The sequence below is a fragment of the Synchiropus splendidus genome, chromosome 10 (assembly GCF_027744825.2).
Source record: "Synchiropus splendidus isolate RoL2022-P1 chromosome 10, RoL_Sspl_1.0, whole genome shotgun sequence".
Taxonomy (NCBI): domain Eukaryota; kingdom Metazoa; phylum Chordata; class Actinopteri; order Syngnathiformes; family Callionymidae; genus Synchiropus; species Synchiropus splendidus.
In genome coordinates, this window is record NC_071343.1 from 17,603,380 (window position 1) to 17,628,494 (window position 25,115).

The 25,115-nt window shown below is 40.1% G+C and overlaps 1 protein-coding gene across 3 annotated transcripts in view; it reads left to right on the plus strand.

Annotated features, from left to right (window-relative positions):
• Positions 1-6,749: 6,749 nt before the first annotated feature.
• Positions 6,750-25,115, plus strand: part of LOC128765587 (contactin-associated protein-like 5) — a 179,673-nt gene continuing 161,307 nt past the window's right edge. The window contains exon 1 of one of the 3 annotated variants that reach the window (XM_053876360.1): positions 6,750-7,034. In XM_053876360.1, the coding sequence (XP_053732335.1) occupies positions 6,971-7,034 (64 nt within the window). In that variant the 5' untranslated portion in view covers positions 6,750-6,970. The remainder of the gene's footprint in view (positions 7,035-25,115) is intronic. The other 2 variants (XM_053876358.1, XM_053876359.1) reach the window with 2 other exon arrangements.

Genomic DNA, 25,115 nt, shown 5'->3' on the forward strand with positions numbered 1-25,115 from the left:
TTAATTATAAATGCCTCAGAACACTGTAGGTTGTGTTGAAGAAAGAAACACACATGCTCTTGTGCTGAGCTGCCAAACAGCTGTGCTCTGAATAATGACTGGAACTGCAGCAGTCGCACACCCCATGCCTCGGCTTCCCCGGCGCATCTCCTCGCTCTGGAAAATTATAGGCAATTGAACCCATAAAATGAAGTGTTAAAGAAGTGGAACACAGGTACACAGTCAGCTGTGGGAATTTATTGAATTTATTATGGATATACAAGCCGCATTAGAGGCCATAACAGACGCCTGTGGGTGGGAGTGGGAGCTGTCCGTGGTGCTGAAACGATTTCAATCATGCAAAAGTTGTACCTTTTACAGTGTGTTGCCAAGCAGTGGCATTTGATCCGTTTTATGATGGCAGCACACCTGTTCTGTGGTTTCTCTGTGTTGATTTACTTTGAAGCGCACAATCTTTTTATTGATTCCACTATTTTTATAACGCTTTCTGTTTCAGATTCATCACCTTGTTCAGTGGAACACACAAGAGAGTGGAGAATTGTACCTGGAGTAAACCACTTCAGTTTTCAAATTGTGGCTGCAAAACTATGAGAAAAATTTCAATAAGGTAACTAGGATTCACGAGAAAATTACCCCCTAGAACACCTATCCTCAACAAGCAACGTCATATGCACCTACTGAATGACTTTTGAAACTATTTCACTTCCCTCATCCAGTCACCCTCATGCAGACCTTCAGAGATTTTAGATGTTGCTGAGCCCAGTTTTTTTTAGCAAACGTTAAACAATCACTCTTTGAAGGAATATTTTCAATAGCTTTCAAACATGCTTTGATTCTAGCTCTCTTAAAGATGCCCAATCTGTTCTTACCTAAGGTCTGGGAAAGAGTAGTGCCCTCTTAATTTGTGGATTTTATGGATCAAATTTTTCTTTTTAAAACTTGCCAGACCATCAGAGCTGAAATCCTGCAGTGGGTTCTTTTGGGTTTGCCAAAGTTGAGTCTTAAATCCTCTGCCAGACAGGTCCCATCATCCAAATGAAATTTGTACAGCCACTTATAAAAATAAAAATAAATAAATAAAAACGATAGTGTTTTCTTATCTTGAAGACATGCATCATATGTGTCTGGTTACATTCAGTCTCCATGTTGACAACAAACGGAAAACACCATAGCTAAACTACATTCACAGGGAGCTGTCAGCAACCTTTGTTTCATTTAAAAGGTGAAGTCAAGTCAATACGCTCCTCTCTGAGCAAAACATCTATAAGCTCTGCTTAACTTTTTGGATCAATCTAGACGGATAACAGAAGGATCTTTTTAAACTCCCTCGCACTAGAAATCTGTCTAAATGTATCAAACTGAAGTAAGATGAATAGCAGCTTCGCATCATTTATCCATCCCTCTGTTTATCATCCTAAGTTAAGTTCTGCATTTACATCAGTTACAGACAAGAGGATTCTTTTCTGCCCAGGGAAAACACAGTGCAACACACTTCTTTATATATATATATATATATATATATATATATATATATATATATATATATATATATATATATATATATATATATATATATATATATATATATATATGGATATAACATATATATATATATATATATATATATATATATATATATATATATATATATATATGGATATAACACCTTGTTTTGTAGTTCAGATTTTGTACTGAGATGACAGAATAAACTGTTACTGCACCCATTAATATTGAAAAAAAAAGCTATTAATGGAAGAGTATTATTAAAAATTAAAAATTAAAAAAAATGTTATACTAATTTTTTACTTCTAACATGGGGCATGTGCACATGCATTCTTTGGGGAAGGTGCTCAAGCCAGATGACAAGAGCACCAGTTGCAAAAATAATACATAAAAATCTTATTTTCACTAGCAGCAGAATTAATATTGGCTTGTCATTGTTATTGTTATTGTTGTGGGTGGCCGGGGTTCGTCTGAGAACAAGATGCAACACTTGACCTAACAAAACTTGATGAATGAATTCAAATCCCTGATGCATTTTCGACTACAAAATATGTTTGGGTGAAATTAGAGAGAAAGAAGAGTCACTTTTTTGTTTAAGGTTTAACAAAGATGGAAAAAAAGTTGACTTTTCTCATGCAGGGGGAGTGGTTGAACACACTTCCTGCGTGACATGCTTTTATTTTATTTTTATTTTGTTTCTCCACCTCATGTGCTCTGCTCTTCTCTGGTTTCTCCAGTGGGCTTTGAAGCTTTCTAAGATCATTCACCCCAGCAACGTGCACCACAGCTTCATGTCTTCTCCAGAAGAAAATGATCTCATCTTCTCTATATTGTTTTTGATTTTTCCTCATGTAGTTCTGTATTCTGCATTCTGTGACCCAATCTAGATTGTGTACAATGGCTTTTATTTTGGCTAAAAGACGTTCAAACAGGCTGTTCTCGCTGGAAAACTTCTTTTGCACAATTGATTCATTTGTTTATGACAACAGCATGAGGCATCTTCAGATGAGAGCTTCTCAAGAGACACACTTCCAAGGCTGCTTTCCAAGGACGCCATGTCATCGCCAGCTGTGCCACGTCCCTGTAGGTCTGGTTGCCAACCGCTCAACGTCCAGAGGAACTCTGAGGGAAATAAATGTATCCAAAATCTGTCCAATCTAGCTTTTTTGCACATCATTCAGTTGCTTTCCCTCTTGAGGATCTCATGGATAAGAAAACAGCTCCAAATAAAATCTATAATTCCCAAGCAGACACACATCTGGTTCTGCATTCCCAGTTTCATTCAGTTTCCCACTGAATGATGTTTCCCAAAACACACATGCAGCAATCTCAACTAATGTTGCCTAAGCAACACATACACACAAAAAGGTTTGGAAGCCAGTGGCCAACAATTTGAACAGATCTCGTTGCATTATACAGTGGTACTTCGGTTCTCGACCACAATCCGTTCCAGACGGCCGTTCGAGAAGCGATTTGTTCGAAATCTGAATCAATTTTTCGCATTACAATGAATGGAAAAAGAAATAATGCGTTCCAAGCCTTAAAATAGTCTTTTGTAGGAGTGAATGTAGAGTGTCTGCTGCAGGTGCGCTGTTCCTCTATGTGTGTGGCCGCTGCATGTGGGAGGGGTTGCTGAGTGAGTGACGTCTCTCCAGAAGTGAAGAGGTGCCCGGTGCGTGTCCAGCTCTGAATGTGCGCTTCTGTGCAGTTTGGCTGTGACAAAGTCATAAACCAAGTCACGCTCTGTCCCAGACTCGCCTCATCCCTGTCCCAGCTCCAGCCCACAACAGGACATCAAACCCTGGAGTGTGAGCTCCAGCACCGGAGGTGTGGAGAGCGAGCACCTTCACTGTGACACTCTACCACGGTGCAGTGTGGAGACAGAAACGGTTTTACACCTCAATATGAAGAAAAAACAGTCAGTAAATGTAGCTAACGGGACACGTCTGCATACAGAGGCTGCGTTATACACAATAACAAAGCGTGTCGTGGGTCAGCTGATCGGTCCGCGCACGTTATGTTTTTTTCCACTTTTTCGGGCGCGTTCGAGCTCTGGATTTTCGTTCGAAATCCGAAGAAAAAAAATCTCAAAATTGAGTTTGAACTCCGATTTCTTTGAATTCCAGGACGTTCAAACACCGAGGTACCACTTGCCAGATATCCAGAAATCTCTTCATGAGATTTTTTTTTGCATAGAAAAAACCCAATAATGTCAATTATATATATTTTAAAGAAGTGTATAGCTCATAATAAATCTAGTCTAAATTATCAGTTATGTTATCAGTGCTCACTGACAGTGGTGTGACATAGTAAACGCTGGTTGCCTACCAAGCCAGTTGGCTCACTAACTGCACAACATATTTCAGTGCAAATCAGAAATTGAATCTAATAATCTTTCAGTCTAGTGAGGGGCTCAAATCAAGACACCAAGTCTCCCAGCTAGTGATGGGTATGTGACGTTTCATGAAACAGTGTAATGTTTTTACGAGGCCACTTGATGACACTCTTGGTTTAGAAATTATGTGAAGTTTCATTGAATTATTTTAAGTAGACAGCAGATAGTGCCATCTGGTGGCCTCTGAAAATCAGGCCACTGTTTCATGAAACCTCATCTACCTATAACTACTCTAAGCACTTTGTGAACAGTACCCAGAAAAGTGCCATAAATAAAGAAAGCTTTGTATTGCTATTCTTAGTATATTATTAAGTGTTCCACTGCTTTAAGGTTAACAGACTTGCTAGCTTGCTCAGAAGATAATAATATTTGTAGAGCAAATTCAGGATTCTAGCCCTGCAAGCAAGTTAGCGTCATGTTGACCCTCAGCTTTGTTGTTGCACATCACAGAATGTGTTGTCACAGAAGGTGTCTCAGGACATAACGTATCTTCAAATGAGATTACTACCTGAAATAACTTAAATTATAGGAACTTCCATCATGGCTTCCTTTGAAATTTCATGGATCTTCAAACACGGCCGCTTGTCACTGTTTAATGAAACTCCCAGGCGTGTCACATCTGTTGTCTTCACAAGAACCTTGCGGTCGTCACGGAGATCGGAAGTGGTGTCTCACTGCGACCGTTGCATGTTAGCAGCTTGTCTCACGATTGGTCTGTCATGAAGATTGCACCGGGTGATGATTGTTTTCAACATCTTCACCGGGTGTTGACACGAAGCGACCGTGATGGGATTTCTTAACACATGTAAAATAGGTTGTCACTCAGGGAGGACAGTTAGGTGGGAAAGGCTCCACTGGTGCAACTTCATCCTCCATTCAACCTCCATCTAAGACGAACATTTTTAATTTCTAGAGATGAAGAAATCTAAAAATGGCTGCGATCGAGGCATCAAGGATGTCACCTCAAATAGAAGGCTTCTTTTAAATGGAGATCTGAACAGGCTTTTATGGCTGCTCCCCGGACACGTCGACATGAAGCCGTCTTTATTGCCGTCTCTCTCAACTTCCAAACTCACCAAAGAGGGTGAGGATAAGTAGTGTCACAGCCTCAGCCAGTCTGTCTGGGAAGAAATTTCACCCACAGGCTGACTTTTGCAGGAAATACCTGTTCTCCCACAGCGGCCGCCGGGGTCACAACAACGATTGAATTCAGGTGTTAATTATGGAACAAGTCCATTCACTTAGTCACTCTCTATAAATGCACTAATGGGATTCTAGTTTCCAGCGCGTCATGCTCCACCACACCGTCATGTCATCAAGTCTTCCGACAGCCTTGATGGAATTTCTTGTTTATAAGAGCCGCTCTTCTTTTTCACCTGACTAGACTTTATTAGTGTTGCCATTATTAACAAGGTTGCCTTGTTATCCTCTGGGGAGGTCTGACTACCAGTATATTCCTCGATCAATCCTTCATTCAATTTGTTCTAGTCAGCTCTGGGAGTGTACTGTTCAGCGTTGACTTTCTGCCTAAAGCAAACCCACCAAAAAAAAAAAATTCATTTGCGGTTCAAACAAACTAGCATAAAAATAAAATAATACAAAAAGAAGTTGAGGTGAAAACGGGTTCAAATATGAAATATTAATGAAAACTTTTAGGTGCACAACATACCGGCATTAACCATGTATGCTTTTGGCCGGTGGGAGGAAACCAGAGTGCATGCAAGGAAGCACTGAGAAAACATCACAAACTAAACACACAATGACCCAGGGTCTCCCCAAACCCAAGGTAGCCTCAAGCTGTGCTCGAGTCTTGAACTCAACATCATGTTTTGATGTTGCAGCGTGTAACCACAAAACCATTGTCGCTGTTAAATTTACATCAACGTGGGATGTAAGAATTTCAGCGATCAAAACAGCAGCAGAATAGGAATGACACATTTTAAATCATCATTAATTCAGTCTTCCCTGTTTCACTAATCACTAATAGAATCCAGATCATCGATGACGAATGATGGGCTGGTGAGGCTTCACGAAACTGTGTCCTCATTTTCAGAAACCACTAGGTGGTACTCCAATTTTTTTCTCCAAACAATTGTTTCAATGAAACCGCACATTGTTTTTAAAGCAAGAGCGCCACATCCTGAGCTCTGAAAATGAGGGCACTGCTTCATGAAGCCTCATCGATCCATCACCACCAACCACTCACAGCAGGTGGTGATAAGTAAACATATTTACAGAGTGTTAAATTAAATTTATTATTAATATAAAGTATTTAAAAGGTACAGAAGTCTCACATGTACTTTGCTGCTGAGAAGTTGTGACTTCACTCACTAGATTGATCTTGTGAAACTCTGTGGAGGTTCTCACACCCACTGGTTCACATCCTTTCCATTATATTAATGTAAAAAAACAAACATGAGGTGGCACCTTCACATCATGTAGAACAATGGTGAATCAGGTTACATTCATCATTAAATAAATGGACAAAACTATAAAATAAAAAAGACAAATTTCTAATGACAGTGAATGAATATTGGGGGTCATCTGTCCACTTGTTTGTATGATATCAAATACATAAAAAAATAACAATATACTTCAAGAGAGGCATTGATGTGTTCTTTAAAGCATATGGAAGCATTTTATATTCGTGAATTAAACTTATAGAAGGTGTGAATTTAAGAATGAAGACAGCCTGAGGCCGCAGCTGAGGAAAGGTGAAATCTGGAGAAACTTCATTCCAAACATATAAGTGAACATCTGTGAGCTATAATATCACAAGGAGCGTTGGCTGTGTCCGTCTCTCCAGTGAGGAGGGGGGCGGAGGAGGGAGGGTGAGGTAGAGCTGGAGAGAGAGAGCGAGAGAGAGGGAGAGTGCGAGAGAGAAAAGGAGTGCGCGAGAGGATGTAGCTCACAGTCAGGGTGTATCGTCGTGGGAGCGGTTTGCTCCTCCACACCAGACTTCATCTCCCTGTGGATAGAGAAGAGCAGGAGGAGGCGGCTCTCCTCCGGGTGTGTAGCCGACATTGATCGCTGAGCTCGCGGACACTGACACGGATATCACCGGAGGGAAGCATGGATGTGTTGCTGCGTGTGTTCCCCCTGTTCGTCCTGCGCGGAGCCTCCGCCGCGGCTCACTGTGAGTATTCCACTCCATGGATGTTCACCTGTTAGTTCCTCGGCAGGTGGACGGTGTGCAGCTGCCAGAGAGAAACATGTTTGCGGGTCTTTTCTTCTTCTTCTTTTCTTTCCCTGTCACTGTGCCACCGGAGCGGGAGCTGTCCAGCTGCTGCGTTCAAGGTCCGCTGGCCATTTTGGAACGCACTTAAAAAGAAGTTTCAGACGGATTATTGGCGTGCGCGGGGATCATTGTGTGTTCGTGTTTGTGAGTGAGTGAACATATCCGCTGGTGCCCAGATGAAGAGGCTGTCAGTTTCAGTCACCACCTGAGGAGATGCTGCAGCTCCGGATGGCAAGCTGTTGTGGCCACATCGGGCTTTTTCTGGCTCCAAAAAAGACCTCCATGTGGTGTTTGCGGGACTCAGGCTTTGTTTTGTTGATGTGTGTTAGAGAGCAGAAAGTGCTGACTGGCTGCAGCTGTACTGTAACTGATCCAAGCTTATTCAACCGCTGTCGGTTATTCTATTTTTTGACTATTGGATCCAAGCGGTGCTGTGTTGCGCCGTTATTTGCTCAAAACAGATGCCTTTCCAGAGGTGGATCTATAAAACGTGATTAGTTTTTCTTTGCAGTACAGTAGCTTTTCTTGTTTATCTGCGTCCCCGGCTTAGATATCGCAGCGGAAAACTGCACACACTGAAGCCTAACACCAATACAAAAGAATTTCCTGGCTCTATTTCCATTCTAATAGTCTTTCCGTAATAGTCGAACAACTCCCGATGGTGCTCATGTGATGGATTTTCTTTTATTATTGGTAACACTTCCAGCGATAATTGAATGCCGTTCAATAGCATCGCCAGTGAAACTACCCAAAAGAAAGGAATCAATAAGACAGTTGACTAAAAAATACTTTGACATTTTCTACACTGCAGCACAGCAGTCGGCTTGAACAGCTGAACTATAGATTTTACAGTAGATGTGAGACATAAGCGCATTAAACTCATCGAAGAGGGGCAGGGATAAGGTGATCTGAAAGTGCCCTCCAGAGATGAAACCAATTACGAGCTCCTGCTCAGTTCCTCTGTAAAATCTGGTTGTCAGTTGTTCTTCTATCTGAGCTCCAACTTTAATTATGCGAAATCCACGTATTTTTGGGGGATTGTGGTGTGTCAAAAATACACACTCCTTAAAGGGCAGGAAGGCAGCGCTGCTGTTCAGTATAAAGCGCGAGGAAAACATCTCTCACACTCGTTCTAATGGACCGTTTGCTCCCGGAGGGGAGTCATTTTATTTAAAGGGCTTCTTTTATTCAAATAACAGTCCAGCTACATCTGAGGCGAGCTTTTAAACAGCCAGTATGTTTATTGACTGGCAGACGGTGTTGGAAAGAAAAGGGAAAACACATTTATTAAACAAACAAACACAATACAGGGATCAGTGATGTCACTGTTAGAAATAGCTTCGACAGCGTGCGGTCTTAAGTAGAATGCCAGCAACAAGAAAAAACAATTTCCATTATCTCTGCTGCAAAATAGTTGGGTTGAGCTTTGGCATCTCGGGGTACGGCACGATAAAAGAGGTGGTATGATATGTTATGTACCACCACGTATTGAGATAAGTGTGGGAATGTATTGTAATATTTGTAACAAGAGCCATAATGTCAAGGAAAAAACACATTGTTTATTTTAAAGACTTTATATAGTATCACAAGTTTTTAATTGTATGTATAAAGCTAAAAAAGTTTTAAGGTGTTTCCATTATCCAACCCCTGTATATCTATCTATCTATCTATCTATCTATCTATCTATCTATCTATCTATCTATCTATACATACATATATAGATAGATAGATAGATAGGCAGACAGACAGACAGACAGACAGACCAGATGTACGCAGCCACAGCTTTGTTTACTTTCAAGGCTTGAGGAGACCCAGTTTGCCGTTGGCGGTAACTTGAGGTTTAGTTGCAGTTCATACAGTATTTTAGTATTGATACTTTTTTGGAGTGTATTTTTTACAACCCTGTTTTTTAATGCTACACGTGATGGTCCTATTTCTCCAGATTCTACCATCATAGTGGATAGCTAGTGGCTAGCGATTGCGGCACTCGTGAATGTTGAACGGGAAAGTTTTACGACAAACTAGTACTAACTCATGCTTTAGTAGGACTCTAGAACACAAATGTATCAAAGCATGTTGACATGCAGCTTGCTCCAAATATCCACGTGCTATAGCACCATCTGATATATTAATATTTGAGTGTGTGGATCATATATTATCTTACACCCTGACAAAATAGGATCATGTGTATTAGGTGCTACATGTACTTGGTAAACACGACAAAAACTTTGGTTGAATAAGTGTGTCACATTAACCTAGTGGCCAGCATATGTATGAAAAATGTAAAAGACTAAAAGCTCTGTGTGCAGGTTCAATATTTTTCTTGGTGAAATAACCCGAGGCTTTATTTCATTTCTGTGTACTGTCATACACAGAATAAAAGACATAGGAGAGAAAGGTCAGTTGATTTTCATATTGACACGCAGTCGGGGGAATTATTCAGAATAAATAACACAAGTAACCTTTTGTTGTGACGAGCAAGAAGAACCGTTGGTCTCACCTAGGAAAGGGCTTTTTCTGGTTTGCTGGTTGGATGAGAATCCCACTTTCAGGGGGGTAAAGGACTTTGGTCCAGTTAAGGTCAGAGTATTTTTAGTTAATATTAAGTGATCAAGGTCCAATAACCAAAGCAATATTCAATTGTCACAGCAAAACAAGAGGCAGAGCGTTGTGGGTGGAAGACACACATCTGCTAGTGATGGGGATTGTCCTCACTGACCATGGTTACATGCGGAGAGTAGCCTGACTAAGGCAATATTTTGATTATTCTCCCGGTATATATATTGTGGAACGGATTAATGCCACCACTGTGAAAGGGAGGTGGCGCTCTTTAGTCCTTCCAGTTCAATTGTCAATAGAGGAAGAACATCCAAAACTGACAGGTAGCGAGGAGCCGTTTCCAACTGTTATATTGTGCTCTGTACAAAGCGATCGTCCTGACTGATGAACTAGTTTAACTTATGAGTCAGCGCTTTGGAGTGACGGTTGACACAGGGTCGCACTTTCGATCATCAATGTGTATGTAAGCCCGACTTCCTTCCGGCTTGGCTTCAAACAACACATCCAATTTTGCTGTGGGAACAAATGATCAAAAGAGTGAAGGTGGTTGAAGACATATCCGTATGTTTGGTATGTGTTCACTGCAGACATCGACAAAGACAGAGGGACACTTCATCAATTCACCCTCACAGTTACACTTCTCGATTGTATATTGTGTATTCGAATGTTATTAGACCGTCTTCATGTCTGAGGAGCAGTTTAACTTTTGGTGTGTAGCTCTCACTAGGGATGCGCAACCCACATTTTTGGACCTCCGATCCTATCCCCATGCTTGAATTTGAATATCTGGCGATACCACTATTCCTTCTATCTGATACCAGATCTCAGTTTGCTGTTTTTTTCACCATTTCTGTGGTACATTAATTAGAAAAGGCGAGAGGTCAGTGTAAGACCACTGAAGGAAGAAAACATGGAATTCTGAGAACAATAAAAACATTAACCTGAAAACAAATTTGCAACTCTGAAGGCTTCACATTGGCATTTGATATTTATCAAATCCATGTCAGACATATGTATAAGGTGAATGGATACACGACATTGGAGCATAAATAAATCCATTTTCCGACAGCAAGTGACGAAAGACAGACGTCTAAAGTCCAACATTGCAATTTAAGGACACACACTGGGTTTTATGAATCCAGAACATCCAATGCGCTGTCAACTGTCTCACAGTCCTGTTGTGTTTTTGTCAGCTATCTCTGCAACTGATAGTTACTCACCATCGTAGCACACATGTTTAAGTTCAGCGTTTGTTCGTTTCAATCTCAATAAAATTAGTTTCATTTACTAGTGCTGGACACATGTTCCTGGTCTATTGAAAAAACATTTAACTTTGTACAGAAGTCCAATAAAGTCTATAGAAAACCACCAAAATCAAATAATTTTACGTTTTTCCATTTACCACTGGAAGATTTATTTTTTAGATTTGGAAGATTTATTATTTGTCGGTTTTGGACTTTGGTTTCAGACAGTAAATAAGCGCTGAACTGAACCCTAGAACATAACATCAGATTACAAGATTACAAGCACAGAACTGGAAGTGATTGTAGACTATACTGGCATATATTTTCTTAATACACTATGAAGCAGATTGAAATTCAGATATAGGTATACAACATATCCCCCACAATACTGTCCCACTCCTTCTAGTTCTTATTAGGCCTACCGTTGAAAAGGAGCGGTGTGAAGCTAAGTGACGGATGCATCTCACCTGTGTTGTAAAACGTTGAAGGTTGGTTGGTCAGTTGTTGTCATGGTTTTATTGGGAGAATATAGCACAGGCGGTTTTCAGAGATATGGCCAGCCACGTTGCATTGAACCGTAACGATCACGGTTATGAGTCCGAGTCTTGAAGTGTCCTCCCAAACATGGCTACACATGTAATTTATTGCGATGAGCAGCTACCAGATGTGACTGTAAATTTCAAGAGCATAAATCCTTTTCGGAAAATAATAAGTGGACGTTTGGCCAGTGAATGGTCACGGCAAGAGAAACTAGCTTCCTCTATTCCAGACATTTCCTGTGTGATATCTCCAGGCAATGAACCATTTATGTGAATTGCATTTCAGAAAGACATGATTCTGTTACATTATAAAACAATTAGCCATGCATTTTGATTTTTATTGTCAATTCCTCGGCTTTATGGTGAATTTAAACCTCATAAATGTGACTTAATCCTCACTTAAAATAATGTTAAACGTGAACTGTTTAATTGGGGCCTTGAATGGGCTGAGATTGATGTATTCACTTCTAAATAATGTGTTTTATAACGATAAATTGAAGGCAATAAAATGAAAATGTAGTGAATTAAAGTGTCAAATAAGCAAGATGGAATTGAAAACCGTACCCCTCCTCACTTGTTCATCTTTCCACGTCAACAAAAACAGGGGCCCGACAGAAGTTCCAATTTTATGTTCATTATTATGCCCGAGCCACTGAAAGGTTGCTTTGGGCTGCGTTCATTTGAATAGTCCTGCCGTAAACTTTGACACTTAATCATCATCTCTGCGTCGCATGTAACCTTCCCAAGAGCATCCTGCAGTGATTTAGTGACTCGAGCTTTCGTCTCCTTGGAAAGTTCAGCGTTCGTGTGTCAGACAAGAGGCATGGACATTAAAATTTAATTGCTGTTCCAAAGTGTGCGAAAAAGCGTGAAAGTGAGTGGAATTGCAATGGATTTGCTGCTCGGAGCTCATGTGCAAGCCGTGTTATCGCGTGCACGATTCCTTACGTTGCTGTTACTGGTGTTGTTGGAATGCAGCAGCTGATTCTGCCCTGTCATCATGACTTACCTCAACTTCAAGCAACTCAACTCAAAGAAAAAATATATATAATATAATTCAGGAGGATCGTTGTCAGACATCTTCTGTGTGCGGTAAACCATCATCGTATTGTCTTCTGCGACCTCACTTCATCAAGCTCTCATTCAGTGGCCGACATTTAACATTCAGTTCTGCCTGTAAACCCCCCATCTTTCCAGCCCAGTGTCATCTGGGATCAACTTTATCTTCTGCGACCCTGACCAGTGGAGGATAAATAGTAAAAGATGAATGTATGAATAATGCATCAGTCCACCAACAGTAAGTCCAGAGGAAAAAAAGAGATGCCGTAAACTGTAAAGCTTGCTCAGCTCTGCTAAGAAACAGCACAAAGCTCATAACATTGTCATAACAGTTTCAAATAGACATGTCTAAATCGAGACATTTGTTGGCCCATAGAAATCTAAAATCAACCATGAATCTGAAATACTTATGATATGAAAACTGTATTTTATTGGGACCGATAAAATAAAATAAAATAAAATAAAATAAAATAAAATAAAATAAAATAAAATGTTTAAGCAGGAATTGATGCAAGATTTTGTTCTGAAAGTGTTACCTGTGTCAGTGCAGTAATGCCATTCTATTGTATAATGGAAATGAGGAAAAAAGACCAACAAACATAGAAATGATATTAGTTCAGCTCTCCCTCTTATTACATTGAGACTTTCCAGGGAGTTTTCTGCTGTTTTTGTCAATGTGTTGTGAAGCCTGACTTGTATTGAGCGTCCCTCGGTCAAGCGCTCTGCCCCAGTCTGAGTAAATCAACTCTAACTGCTATAGCTTTCCTTAGCTGAGGCAAGGTATATATTTTTGCATGACGTGCAGAAATGTGGTCAAACAGATCTACAGTATTTCTTTTACAGAGTATATATTTGATACATTTCTCTTATGCAGCAGGAAACAAGGGGTTGGAGACACAGTAGATAAGGTACATACTGGACTGTATAGGCAGACAACCGCTCACAGCTAATTTTAAAAAACATCAATTAGCATCCTTTTGGACCGTGGGAGGAAACAGGAGTGCCAGGAGGAAGCCCACGCTAGCATGCAGTTAACTGCCTTCCCTTGCTTGCAGGCTGCAGAGCTAACTGCAATGACAATAGTGGTGTAAATGGAGTGCCTTTTCAAAGTAAAGATATCCGACACTCTCTCTCTATCCTTGAGGGAACGGCTAATTTTCAAACAAGTCATCAATTTTTATGCAAGAATCTGATTATTAATGAGGAAACTAATGAACTTTGGCTTCCCTCCTTGGGTATCTGGCTACTGCTGGAAAAATAACGATCCTGTTTAGAGCCCTGGTGTCGAATTGATTATTTTCCCTCTACCCTGCATTTGGTGTCCGGAGTATCAGGTCATTTACAGCCGCACAAATTTCCATTTCAAAAGACACACAATTATGTCAGCAGTTCTTCGGAGGGTAAGCAATGCCAATTTGGGCCGTTTTTTTATTTGTGAAAAGTGAACGTACCCGGCCAGCTGCGTGTAATCTATGATCTCATGTTGGGGTACAGTTCGCGGCTGCGGACGTTCTGCTGTGCTCCCACAGGAATCAATGTGTTGAAATGGTGAAATGAAGCGGCATCCTCGGGGGTGGTGGGGGGGTGTGACCTTCCATGTCATATTACCGATGTTGAGGCTCCCAAAATATGAATAAATGAATACCAGGCAACATCTAATATGTTCTTCTATGCGTAGAGGAATGTGATACCGAGCCTGTGTTTTGGTTTATGAAGTGTAATTTAAAATGTGGAATGCATCTGAGGTGACCACGATATTACTCATGTATGACAGTGGTGTGGTTTTCTAATGCGTGCAGTGATCAGGTCTGACACGCCGAGCTGAGATGAATGGTTGCGCTGCTCCTCAGAGGCCAACGGAGCGCTCTCATATTTACCACGCAGAAACAACAGGAGGGGAGCAGCGATGTGTCACATCCTCTAAGTGCTACTTCTGCTCATGACCAGTGTGTCATTGATACATCACGGTGTGATGGAGGAGTAGGAATCTGATCCCGGATCAGCGCGACCTCTGGTGTAATTGACGTTTGACTGAGCAGTGCAGAGCTATTCATAAAGGTTGTACAACGCAGATTGGGCTGAGATCGGAGGCTGAGATCGGAATTGGGTTTGATTACAGATCATAACATGAGATACAGATTTGTCGCGATCAATAAGGCGCGATCGCTTGAAAGGCTTTCTTCCTTTGTGATCGATGACTCATTACACTGTTCTTTTACAGTTGGGATGAGAATCTGAAATCCATTATGACACATTCATCTCTTTTTTTTACGGCTCTTTTATGACTGAGATTAAGTTTTAACTAGCATGCAAACGCAAAAGTAGTCATGACAGGGGAATACAGCCGAAGTGAGGATGTTGCTGGAGGGCAAACCGAGGTTCTGGTTTGCTAGATTGTTCACGATGCCTGAGTGAAATAATTGTTCGAGCGCCTGTGTAATTGCGGTGCTAACACCTTGCAGCAGATGTGTTAATAGGGCTGCCTTTTTAATATTAAAGTGCTAAATGTTTGGAAAGGGAGTTATCATGTTTGTATCTGGCAAGAGTGCGCTTCAAAATATGAACACAGGCATTTAACACGCTGCAGTACACATCCCACAATGCACTGCACCAGTTCACCGCTTTTAAGTTATAATACTTTTAAGACTTCTCAAGGTCATCGCAATATTGTGTGAGCAGTTTTCACCGAGCTGGCATTTACTTTAACTAGGACTGGGCGATGTGGCTGAAATAAATATCTTCTATTTATTTATCTTTCACAAATATCTTCTAAATAAATACCTTCAACGGGGTATTGGGGACGCCAGTTCATCACAGGGCAACGCACATCACAGACAGCCATTCATTCACACATTCACACCTGGGGCCTATTTAGAGTGCTCAATTAACCAGAACCTCACATGAGCATGTTTTTGGTCTGTGGGAGGAAGCCGGCGAAAACCCACGCACACACTGGCAGAACATGCAAACCTCATGCAGGAAGGCAAAAAATCAAGTAACAATTCTCCATCTCAATTGTTATTTTTTGTTTTCATTGTTTTATTTATATAACAATGTATATTGACTTTAAAATCTCTATGTTTTATTATGGAGACTGGAGAGTTTATTGACCTCAAACAAACCAAGCAAAATGATTTTAAATCAAAATGGGGTGTGGCAGGACAAAACGGTCAGGAGTCTCTGGTTAGGAACGTGATGTTTATTCTCTTTCGGGCCACAAAACTTCCAACACGTTTCCCCACACAGCCTCTATATATATCCCCTCGGTCAGGTCCCTACCCATCATACCTCTGGGTGAGAGGCCACACCTCCCGAGTGCCCACCAAAAGGGACGTAATGAGAACAATAGAACAATATTCGCTACTCAAAAAGCTTGGGGACAAATGCTACAAACGGAATCTGCGATGCTCAGTGTAAATTCTGAAGATATTTATTTGTTTTTAATATCAAACTCTCTAAAACAGCTTACTCCTGCGACAATATTCACACAACATTTTGAATTTTCTAGTCTTCATCAACATCAGTCAGATTCAGAACATGGCACCCAATAGTGGGTACGGAGGAGTGGTGTGTCTTACCAGCCAGAGAAACTGGTGATACTTGAGACTGACCTGAAAGTTTCCATGATAAATTATTGTGATAGTGCAAATGCTAGGCCTTTGCAGGAACAGGTGTCCATTTCGTAGTTCTTGTCCGTTCCTTGTTCTCCACGGTCAGACGACTCAACAAAGGCCCAGTCCTGGAACATTTTAATCATTTGATCATGAAAACGTAATAAACAAAACAACATAAAAATACTGACCAATGTCACCAAAGGGTGGCAGCCCGGACACATACTGTCATACGGGAGAGGAAGAGGGAGTCGAGGGATTACGACTTGGTGTTACAAAGGGTCAGTCTGAAAAGTGTGGATGGATGACATTTCTACTTTGCTCGACAGGATCATCCCGTTCTGTCTTGTTCGTGCACTTTGTGGCACTGCCATTCCAACTTCATCCTTCAATCGATTTTAGTTTTTTTTTATCTTTCTTTCATTTAGATGAACTTTGTGTTCCTGATCAAACATATCCAACTTGAGAACATTTATGAAGTGTTAATCCTGTTTGTCTCTAAGATGTTGGTGTTTAAAACAACTTAATGCTGATGAATTTTGGACCAGTTGGAGGCAAGGCTGAACAAAATATCTGTCTATTTTTCTCATATTGCACTCCAGATATCTCCACATTGAGACTATACAGGCCTGCCAAGATAAGTTACAAGATGATAAGATGTCGACAAACAAAAGCAGATTTAACACGTTTAATTTATTTGAGTTCATTTTTTTCTCTTAGAATTGCTGCAGCACCGTTTGCTCTCCAGTCAGCCTTTCAATCCTGGATTGAACATCGTAGTTTTTTAATGTTAATAGCGTGAATGTTCTTAAATTTTCATATGGCATATAGATGTGATAACAATATATCGTTGTTGGAGGCTTTTCCATGGCAGCGTTGGGAAGGGAGTTGCTGTCGTCCATGTGGAAGAGCTAAGAAGCCCTAAATGAAATCACGTTAAACTATTGTAATATAAAAAAAAAAAAAGAATATTGTCACTGTTCGTGAATTTCGCGAAGCCTCACCAGTGCAACACTCAACACTCACTTTCTATTTAAATCAGAACTATGTGAAGTCTAAAATGACTTACATGATGTGACGATTCATCAAAATTCGAGCACTTCCTTTAGTTGCCAATCTCATGAAAGTTTTGCCAAGATTCCATTATCTGAACTGTCATGGGATTTTTGAGTGGCATGTAAATTAAAATAAGGGAAACCTTTGACTCATCCACCTCATAATGTGGCCATTCTTTATATGGTGCTGAAGATCGATCAAGTGGAATAATATAGAAGAATATAGAAGTGGTGCTGGTGTTTCAAGTTTGAGTTGGACTTTGCTCAGTTGGACTTTGCTAGTGAAACTAAAGTGCTGAAATACTTTAAGTGCTTACAAATAAAGTGTGACCAGCATTTAATAGCTGCTGGAAGCCGGCTGTATTTTTTAGTGTGGTGAAAGTGCCCACAACCATTTGCCCCAACTCTGGTTTTAATGGATTTCTCAAGTACCTTTGGAATATGTCAAAGTTGAGAATGAAGCCTGAACAAGTGAGCGTTATTAGTTGCTGGAATTTTCAAACAACCTTGAAAAGGGAGAGCGGACATTGCAAGTGAAGTAGATGAAGTGACTCCCACAATGAGAAAAACACTGCAGCAGAAACGCCTGAGCTCCTCAGCCTGGTAACCGCTGCCACCATAATGTGAGAGACAGAGTGATCCATTATTGGAGCACTTCAAAATAAATTGTTGGGACGTTTCGGACGGACAGTGGAAGAGTGCATTGGGATGACAGGAATGAAACATGTCCCGGCACACTGTCCTTGCAGGTCAGATGACAAAAGGACGATAAAGTGTTTGCGTCTTTGAAACAATTTATTTGGATTTATTACTGTGAAAATTGGGGCGTTATTGATCACGCTTTTCATTTGACTCAAACAAATTTTGTAACCTTGATACTTGACAGACTGTGAAAGGCAAGTCTGTTTTTCTGACTGTTATGAAAAATGATTTTCAGAAAGCATACTCTTTTGCCTCAGGCATGTCCAAATGAATGATTTGTAGTAAAATTGCTGCTATTTATTTTGAGTTAGAAGTTACAAGGACCCGATTTTTACTCTGCTAAGTGCAACAACTTTATTAATATGCAAATTGTTTTAAAATGAAGAAGACAGTTTTTTTTGTGAGCAGCAGAGGACATATTGTTTTCAAATATTCCTGTCATCATTTCCAAGTTAAAAAAAATCATGTGCAATGTTTTAGACATGGATGTTGATGTGTAAATTATTAGAGAGAGAGATCGTCCAGTGGGAAACAGAAGTTGACGACCAGTGTGTTGCTAGGTAACAATGGACCTCCAGGTCTTGTTGTGGGATCTCCAGCATAGATTGAAATGCGAAACCACATCTCGACACACTTTGTTGAAGTGCTCTACTGTGAGCTGCTTCTAGAAGACTTTTAAAGTGGCTGCTCACCCACTTTGGCTGTATCTGTACGTCCATCCAGCCTTCCATCCGTCCATCCATCCATCCATCCATCGTGGGAGGAACATCTGGAGCACAGAGTCTTGTCCTTTCCTCCTTCCTTAGAGACTTAGACTTTCTTTATTGTCATTGCACAAAAACATATCACTGTATTATGGCAACTTTTGGCAAATTTCGGTCTGAGGCCTCCGGTTTCCAAAAACAGAAACTATATGTCTTGAGTCCTCCTCCAACACCTTTTGGGAGTACAATACAACTGCCAGTCCCTGCAATCTCTACAGCCTACCTTCCTGGATCTGCACTCAAATGATGAGTTTCTTAGTGTAATATCTGCACTTTAACCTGAAGTGCCTCATAAAAAAAACACAAGTCATCAAGTCAACCTCAGTAGAACTGAGGAGTGCTCCGTAAGTAACAGCAAAGTCGCCATGTGGTTCGCCTGCATGCTATCTGAAAGAGACTGTGATATTTACACAAATCCATTTCAAATAAACGTGTCTAACGATTGTAACCTTTGAGAAAAACCCTCTTACAGCCTGGGGATTTAAGACTCTGCGTCAAAAGAATAACAAAATACTGTTTTATTTATGGTGCTGTTTTTTAAAGCCCTAAAAAATTCAGGGATTATAGCAGCCCACAATAAAATGCTCGACCTTTCTGGCACTTCTGTTTGACTTCAATGATTGAGATTTTGTTTCAGTGTCATTCTTTGGACATACATATGCAGGTGTACATACATGCATATTTAATATTGATAAGCGCAAAAAAAGAAACTCCAGAGAAGCCTATGAAAGTAAATTGTCTTGAAAGTGTCACAAATTGGGATTAAAATGAATGTGAAATGAATAAGCGCCAAGTCCGTTGTTAACTGTTGAACTTGACATTTATTTATCAAGTCTGCAGAGCTGCAGCTGGGAAGACGTAGTTTTATCGTCGAGCAGAATCGACTGCTGACTTGTAATGACCTGAGTTCTTGCACAGTGTGATTTAAACCTCTATATGTGCGGAGCACATCTCGAGTTTTTGTGACTAGGAGTGCTGTGGCATTTCTCAAGAACTGATAGAATCATAGAGGAGCAAATATGAGAGATTAACAACTGGTAATTTGAATATACTTCGGAGGAATTTTGACTGTAAACCAGGACAAAAAGGTGGAGTGTGTGATCACAATATTGGTTAAAAATGCATTCATGTTGAAGAAAAAAAGGACAGTTGTAGAAGGGTTAATAGGCTATTTGGGGCCAAGATAACAAAGCATGCTGGGAGCTCATTTGAGTTTTGTGGAGATGTTCTTATAGTGTATTCAGTACATGTCTCAGGCATGCGGGGCCATCGGTACCTGGGTCTTCAGTGATGGGTAGATGAGACACTGTACTGAAAGGTTGATGAGGTTTCTTGAAACAGTGTCCTGATTTTCAGAGGCCACTAGATGGCACTGTCTGCTGTAAAATGTTTTCATTTGAGCAACTAATTCGTCCAAACGTCACATCATTTCTAAACCAAGATCACCGTCTAGTGACCGCAGAAATTTTGAAGAAAAAAAAAACAAAAAACAATGAAATTAGGTTGCTTTTAAATGTCCGTTTTCATAGGATGCTTCAAAGCTCACAAGAAATATTTTCATGTCCCATAACATTAATGTGCACATTCCACTAACCTAAGATTCCAACGATCCCCAGACAAAATCCATCCTCCTGTCTTGGTGCAGGAAGACTTCATCGACTCAGTCACAGAGGTGCTATCAGTTTTTCGCTTCAATCCACCCTACAGCCATGGGGACCGAGACAGCAAGAGACAATGCTTGCTTGCGCCGCAGTTGGCCGACTTCTCATGATATCTTGCTGTTTCACTAAAGTCCACCTTGAAAGCGGACTTGTGAGTCTGTCTGGCCAAACGGATCAATGTCTGCTGATATCTGCAGGCGTATTCTCACAATCGAAGTTGCTTACAAGCTGTGTGCAGAACAACCCTCAAATCAAAGGGCAGAAAAATAATGCCATCATTTTGAGCCTGCGAGGTGGCGGGTGGTATTGATACATTTTTGATACCACTGGCATTAAATTATTCAAAAGAAATAATAACAATGACAATAATAATATTTTATTTCAAAACCTTAGATTAGACAGCAACAGCTACAGGCAAATTCTGGCTCTATGTGTTACGAGTCATGAAGCAAAATGATGATAAATTGTATGAGAAATCCATCCACTACACTGAAAAAAATGCTTTTTTTTGGCTGCAACTCCACTGTGGAGAACAAATATGTAGTTTTGGATGCCGCATTGAATGGAAGATTATAATCGCTTGATCCGTCTATACCAACCTGTACTCTATAGCTGTACTCTATATTTCATTTTATTTATAGTTTTTGTGTCTGGTGTGTTTTATTGAACAAGCATTTGGGGCTTCCAGCGAGTGTCTTCAAATATTAATGCCGTGTTTAATTAATATTGACAGGTAGCTGAGAAAGGCTCTTAACAACTCTGAAAGTCAGATTATTATGTTGCGATAGTGAAAAACAGACATTGTCAGAGTCATTGCAATTCACTGCATTCAGGCCCAGTTATATATATGTCTGTCTTTTCCCAAGGCCACTCCTACACATCATCTGTGTAGATCACAGAGTTGCCCACATAAGCAGTTAGACATGGAGTCAACCAAGTAACGGTGAATATTCACGTATCTGAGCTCACTCGGGTTTAAAATATCTATACTTTTCAACCTTTCTGACAACAGACTTCTCTTGTCAAAGCTGGAGCTGAATTCAGAGGTTTCATCCAATGTTTTACAAGTCTTGCTGAAAATGACAAGCAAAATATGGATAAATATAGTGCCATTTGACAGTAGAGGACACGCTCACAAACACTCACATTCAACAGTATTTCTGCTCCTCCACAATGTGGCATAATCATTTTGGGTTTAAGTTTATCACTATTGCAGACAACTTCTTTCAGTGTTAAAGATTCTGTTTGTCTTTGTTTTTTTTTTGCACCCTTTGTTTTGAATTCACCTCTAGAAACGATGCTCCAGCCAGGTCAGGTTTCTCATTTGCATGTAAACTGAGCAAACCAAAGGAACAACAGACAGTCGACATCACAGTCATGTATGTGTGTAAGTATGTATTTTTATATTTATTAAGACTTGCGGTACGTGCTAGCAGCTGGTTGTATACTTTTATACTATTATACTTTGTGAAAACAATGTCATACTTTTATACTTTTACTGACATGAAAAACAGAACCACAGATCCATTCAATAAATACAATAAATGAAATGATGAGAAAAAACAAACCAATAAAACAAGACAATTTGGAGCTAATAATTGCAAAATAAACAACCCAAATAGAAGTCATAGGTAAGTGATCCTGTCAGGTGTATGATCTCTGCAGCAGCCTGGTTTATTTTCAGAGCTGCTGAAGACTTGGGATCATATTTTCATTGTCTACTAAACAACAGTGGTGTTGGTTGTAACATTTTTTGTTGGTTTAGTTGACTTCTCTATTCTCCAGATTGCATCCTTAATAGAATAAAACACGTGTGAGTCACGTTTTGTTTCAGTATCGATATTTTTAAGAACCTTAACCTCCACCAAACTGCTCATTTCCATCCACAGTTGATTCATTGATATGGTTTTGCTCTCCAATGTTAGTTTCAGCATGTCAGGAGCCCTGTCGCATTCAGGTGGAGTCTGAACATCTGAATTCAGGAATTGGACTACATCGATCTATCTCCTTTAGCAACCCAAAACCTAAAGTTTTCGTGATTTATTGTACGCTTTTGCGTTTTATTTTATATAAAATAAAGCCATGTTCTTTGTTTCTTCTTGAGAATTGTCCTGAAGGCAACTCATCACTGCTGCTGTCTCTCTCAATAGAGACAAATCATTTGAGGGCAAAAAGATGAACATTATGTGTATGTTTGTGAGATTAAGTAATGCTCTATAAACACACAGATTATTAATGATTTTATCATTGCTAGTCCCAAGATGCCAGTACACCTGTCAGTGAGCAGATGTAACTACCTTAGCTTTAAACGTGCATTAGTTCCTTTCTTTAATTTCTGTGAGAAAGTGAATATTTTCATACAGAGATGAGACGCGTCTCACTACAAAAGCCTGTGGGCGTAGCTCCACTACCGGGCCTCAGATATTCTTTCCCTTCAGGTGGAAATATAGCAGAACCACAGACAGACTTTTGCACCAAATTCCCTGCTGCAAGTTGAGTCACTGAACAGACTTTGTTTTTCGCCTGCCTCATGGCCATAAAGGCGTCGTGTCTGTATGTGTGGGCGTAAAATTAACACCTATGGATTTCTCATCATGAGTGAATCAAGGTATGAAAATCAAGAAACGCCTAATGGTGCGCTTGTTCAAGTCTTGACATTTAATATGGAATAAGAATCAAAGGAGTTGTCCCTACCTTCTTGGAAGGGCTATTTTGGCACGCCAATCTTTTCATTATCCTTGGTGGATATAGCAAGCACTTGGAGTCTTTCACTCCATGCTATGAAAACACTTCCTTTAAATATGGCTACAGGTGTGCGACGTTAAGGGCCTCGCCTATTCACTGGAACAGGCAGCTACACAGGCAGCACCCCTCCATTATCATCAGCTTCCACCAGTAGCTTAACAGCCGTAACATGTCCATGTATATGTCAGTTACTTGCGTTGCATCACCAACTCTATTTGCAAACATACCATTACTACCATGGCAGTACGTCCGCTGTGCATGAGTGTTTGAAGCGGACGGAGGGAAACGGATTCCAACGCTCCTCGGTAAGTGACGCTGCAGAGCGCTATGAGTCGATCACACAATTGTACCTTAAAAGGTGTTGCACATGATGTGCTCTCTACCATTACTCATAAAGAGTAAATACCGCTTCACTTTTATGATGTATTTTGTACCTCAAGTATGATATATTATTGAAAATCATAAATCATATTTTATTATTGTTTAATGTTGTTACTTTTTGATGCCTTCCCAGTGAGGAAGCAGACATTTTTCAAATTAACTGTACATGAAACAAAGCCACAAGCCGTTGCTTGCGAAAGCTTACTCAAAAGATCCTTTGCTTTTCAATTGTTTATTTTTTTCAGCGCTTTGGAAAACATCATTACACAACTTCAGTTGTGTGGCTGCAGTTAATATTTAGTTTTGGCATACTAATACGTTGACATTTTTGTTTTGTATAAAAACATTAACATTCCACTTCCATCACAGAGTTTCTTAAACACATCATTTTCAGTCCTGTTGTAAGCAGTTTCTCGCTCACCACTGAACCCTGCTGCTTTCATCTGAATTAGAATTTTGCTGATTGCCACGGAGAAATCTTGTCGGACTTTTTTGTGAGGATAAATTCTCAACATGTTTCTCTTCCCAAAAACAAGGTTGTTACACACCAAAATGAACATGTTTAGGCTGGTATCTTACAATATGCGAACCACCATTGTAAGCTGGGGAAATAAGATATTGCAGTACAATATTATGTGCATGAAAACGTTTATGTTTATTGTTGTGATGTTAGTCCAGTTATATTTTCAGTGAAATTTCACACTGAAAAATGAATCGCCCCCTTCATCAGCAAATAACTCCAGTGTACAATAAGAAATTGTCAGTATTAAACACGTCACAAATGCAGCAACGTACCCAAGTATATTTGTATTACATATTGATGTATCTCACTTGAAATATCAAGACAATACCACACAATGAAGTACTATGATATTTCAGAAAAAAATATTGATACGAAATATGAGTGTATCGATATTTTCTGACAAATACTTGACTCCAGAAGACATTTCGTTCCATACTAAATACTCCTTCCCCACTAGTCAACTGCAACTTCTGGTGGCATCTGAGACTCCTGTAAAGGACTCACGGAAGAGAGCGCTTCTCGACCGCTGACTCCCTTTAATGAAGTGGAAGATAAACATTCCCCTCTTAGAGATGGCTACAGGAGATTCTCCAACTGCTCAGACTTGATAGAGAAAGACGTTCATTCACTGGCTCCCCTGGTCGACTTATCAGCACATGGTGTTAATCAAATAGAATACGGCTTTTGATTGAGCCTCCCTTTCACAGTCACCCCAGTTCAATTCCACAGCTGTTACAAGTGCGCCATAATTTACCGCTATTTCTGTGGTTTATTTCATTCAATGTATTTTCCATTTTATTTTGCAAGTGGCTGTTTGTGCGAGCATCTAGTTTATCATGCAAATAGTCTGAAACACAGAGTTAGGGTTAGGCCATTTTTCACGCACCAACTATTGAATAGATTGTTACTACGGGAATAGTTTGCATCTGTAATTATCTGTGTTAGGGCTGTCCACTATCACAATTACCTTTGTTACCACTTTTTTTCATATCTGTTAAACCTGAAGTGGCTTTATTCATCTTACCTGTGAAAGTAACGCTGCTGTACTCTATAACAGCATACATTTTTCAACAAATATATCTTTTCTATACAGTGGTACCTCGGTTTTCAAACGTCTCGGACTTCGAACAAATTCC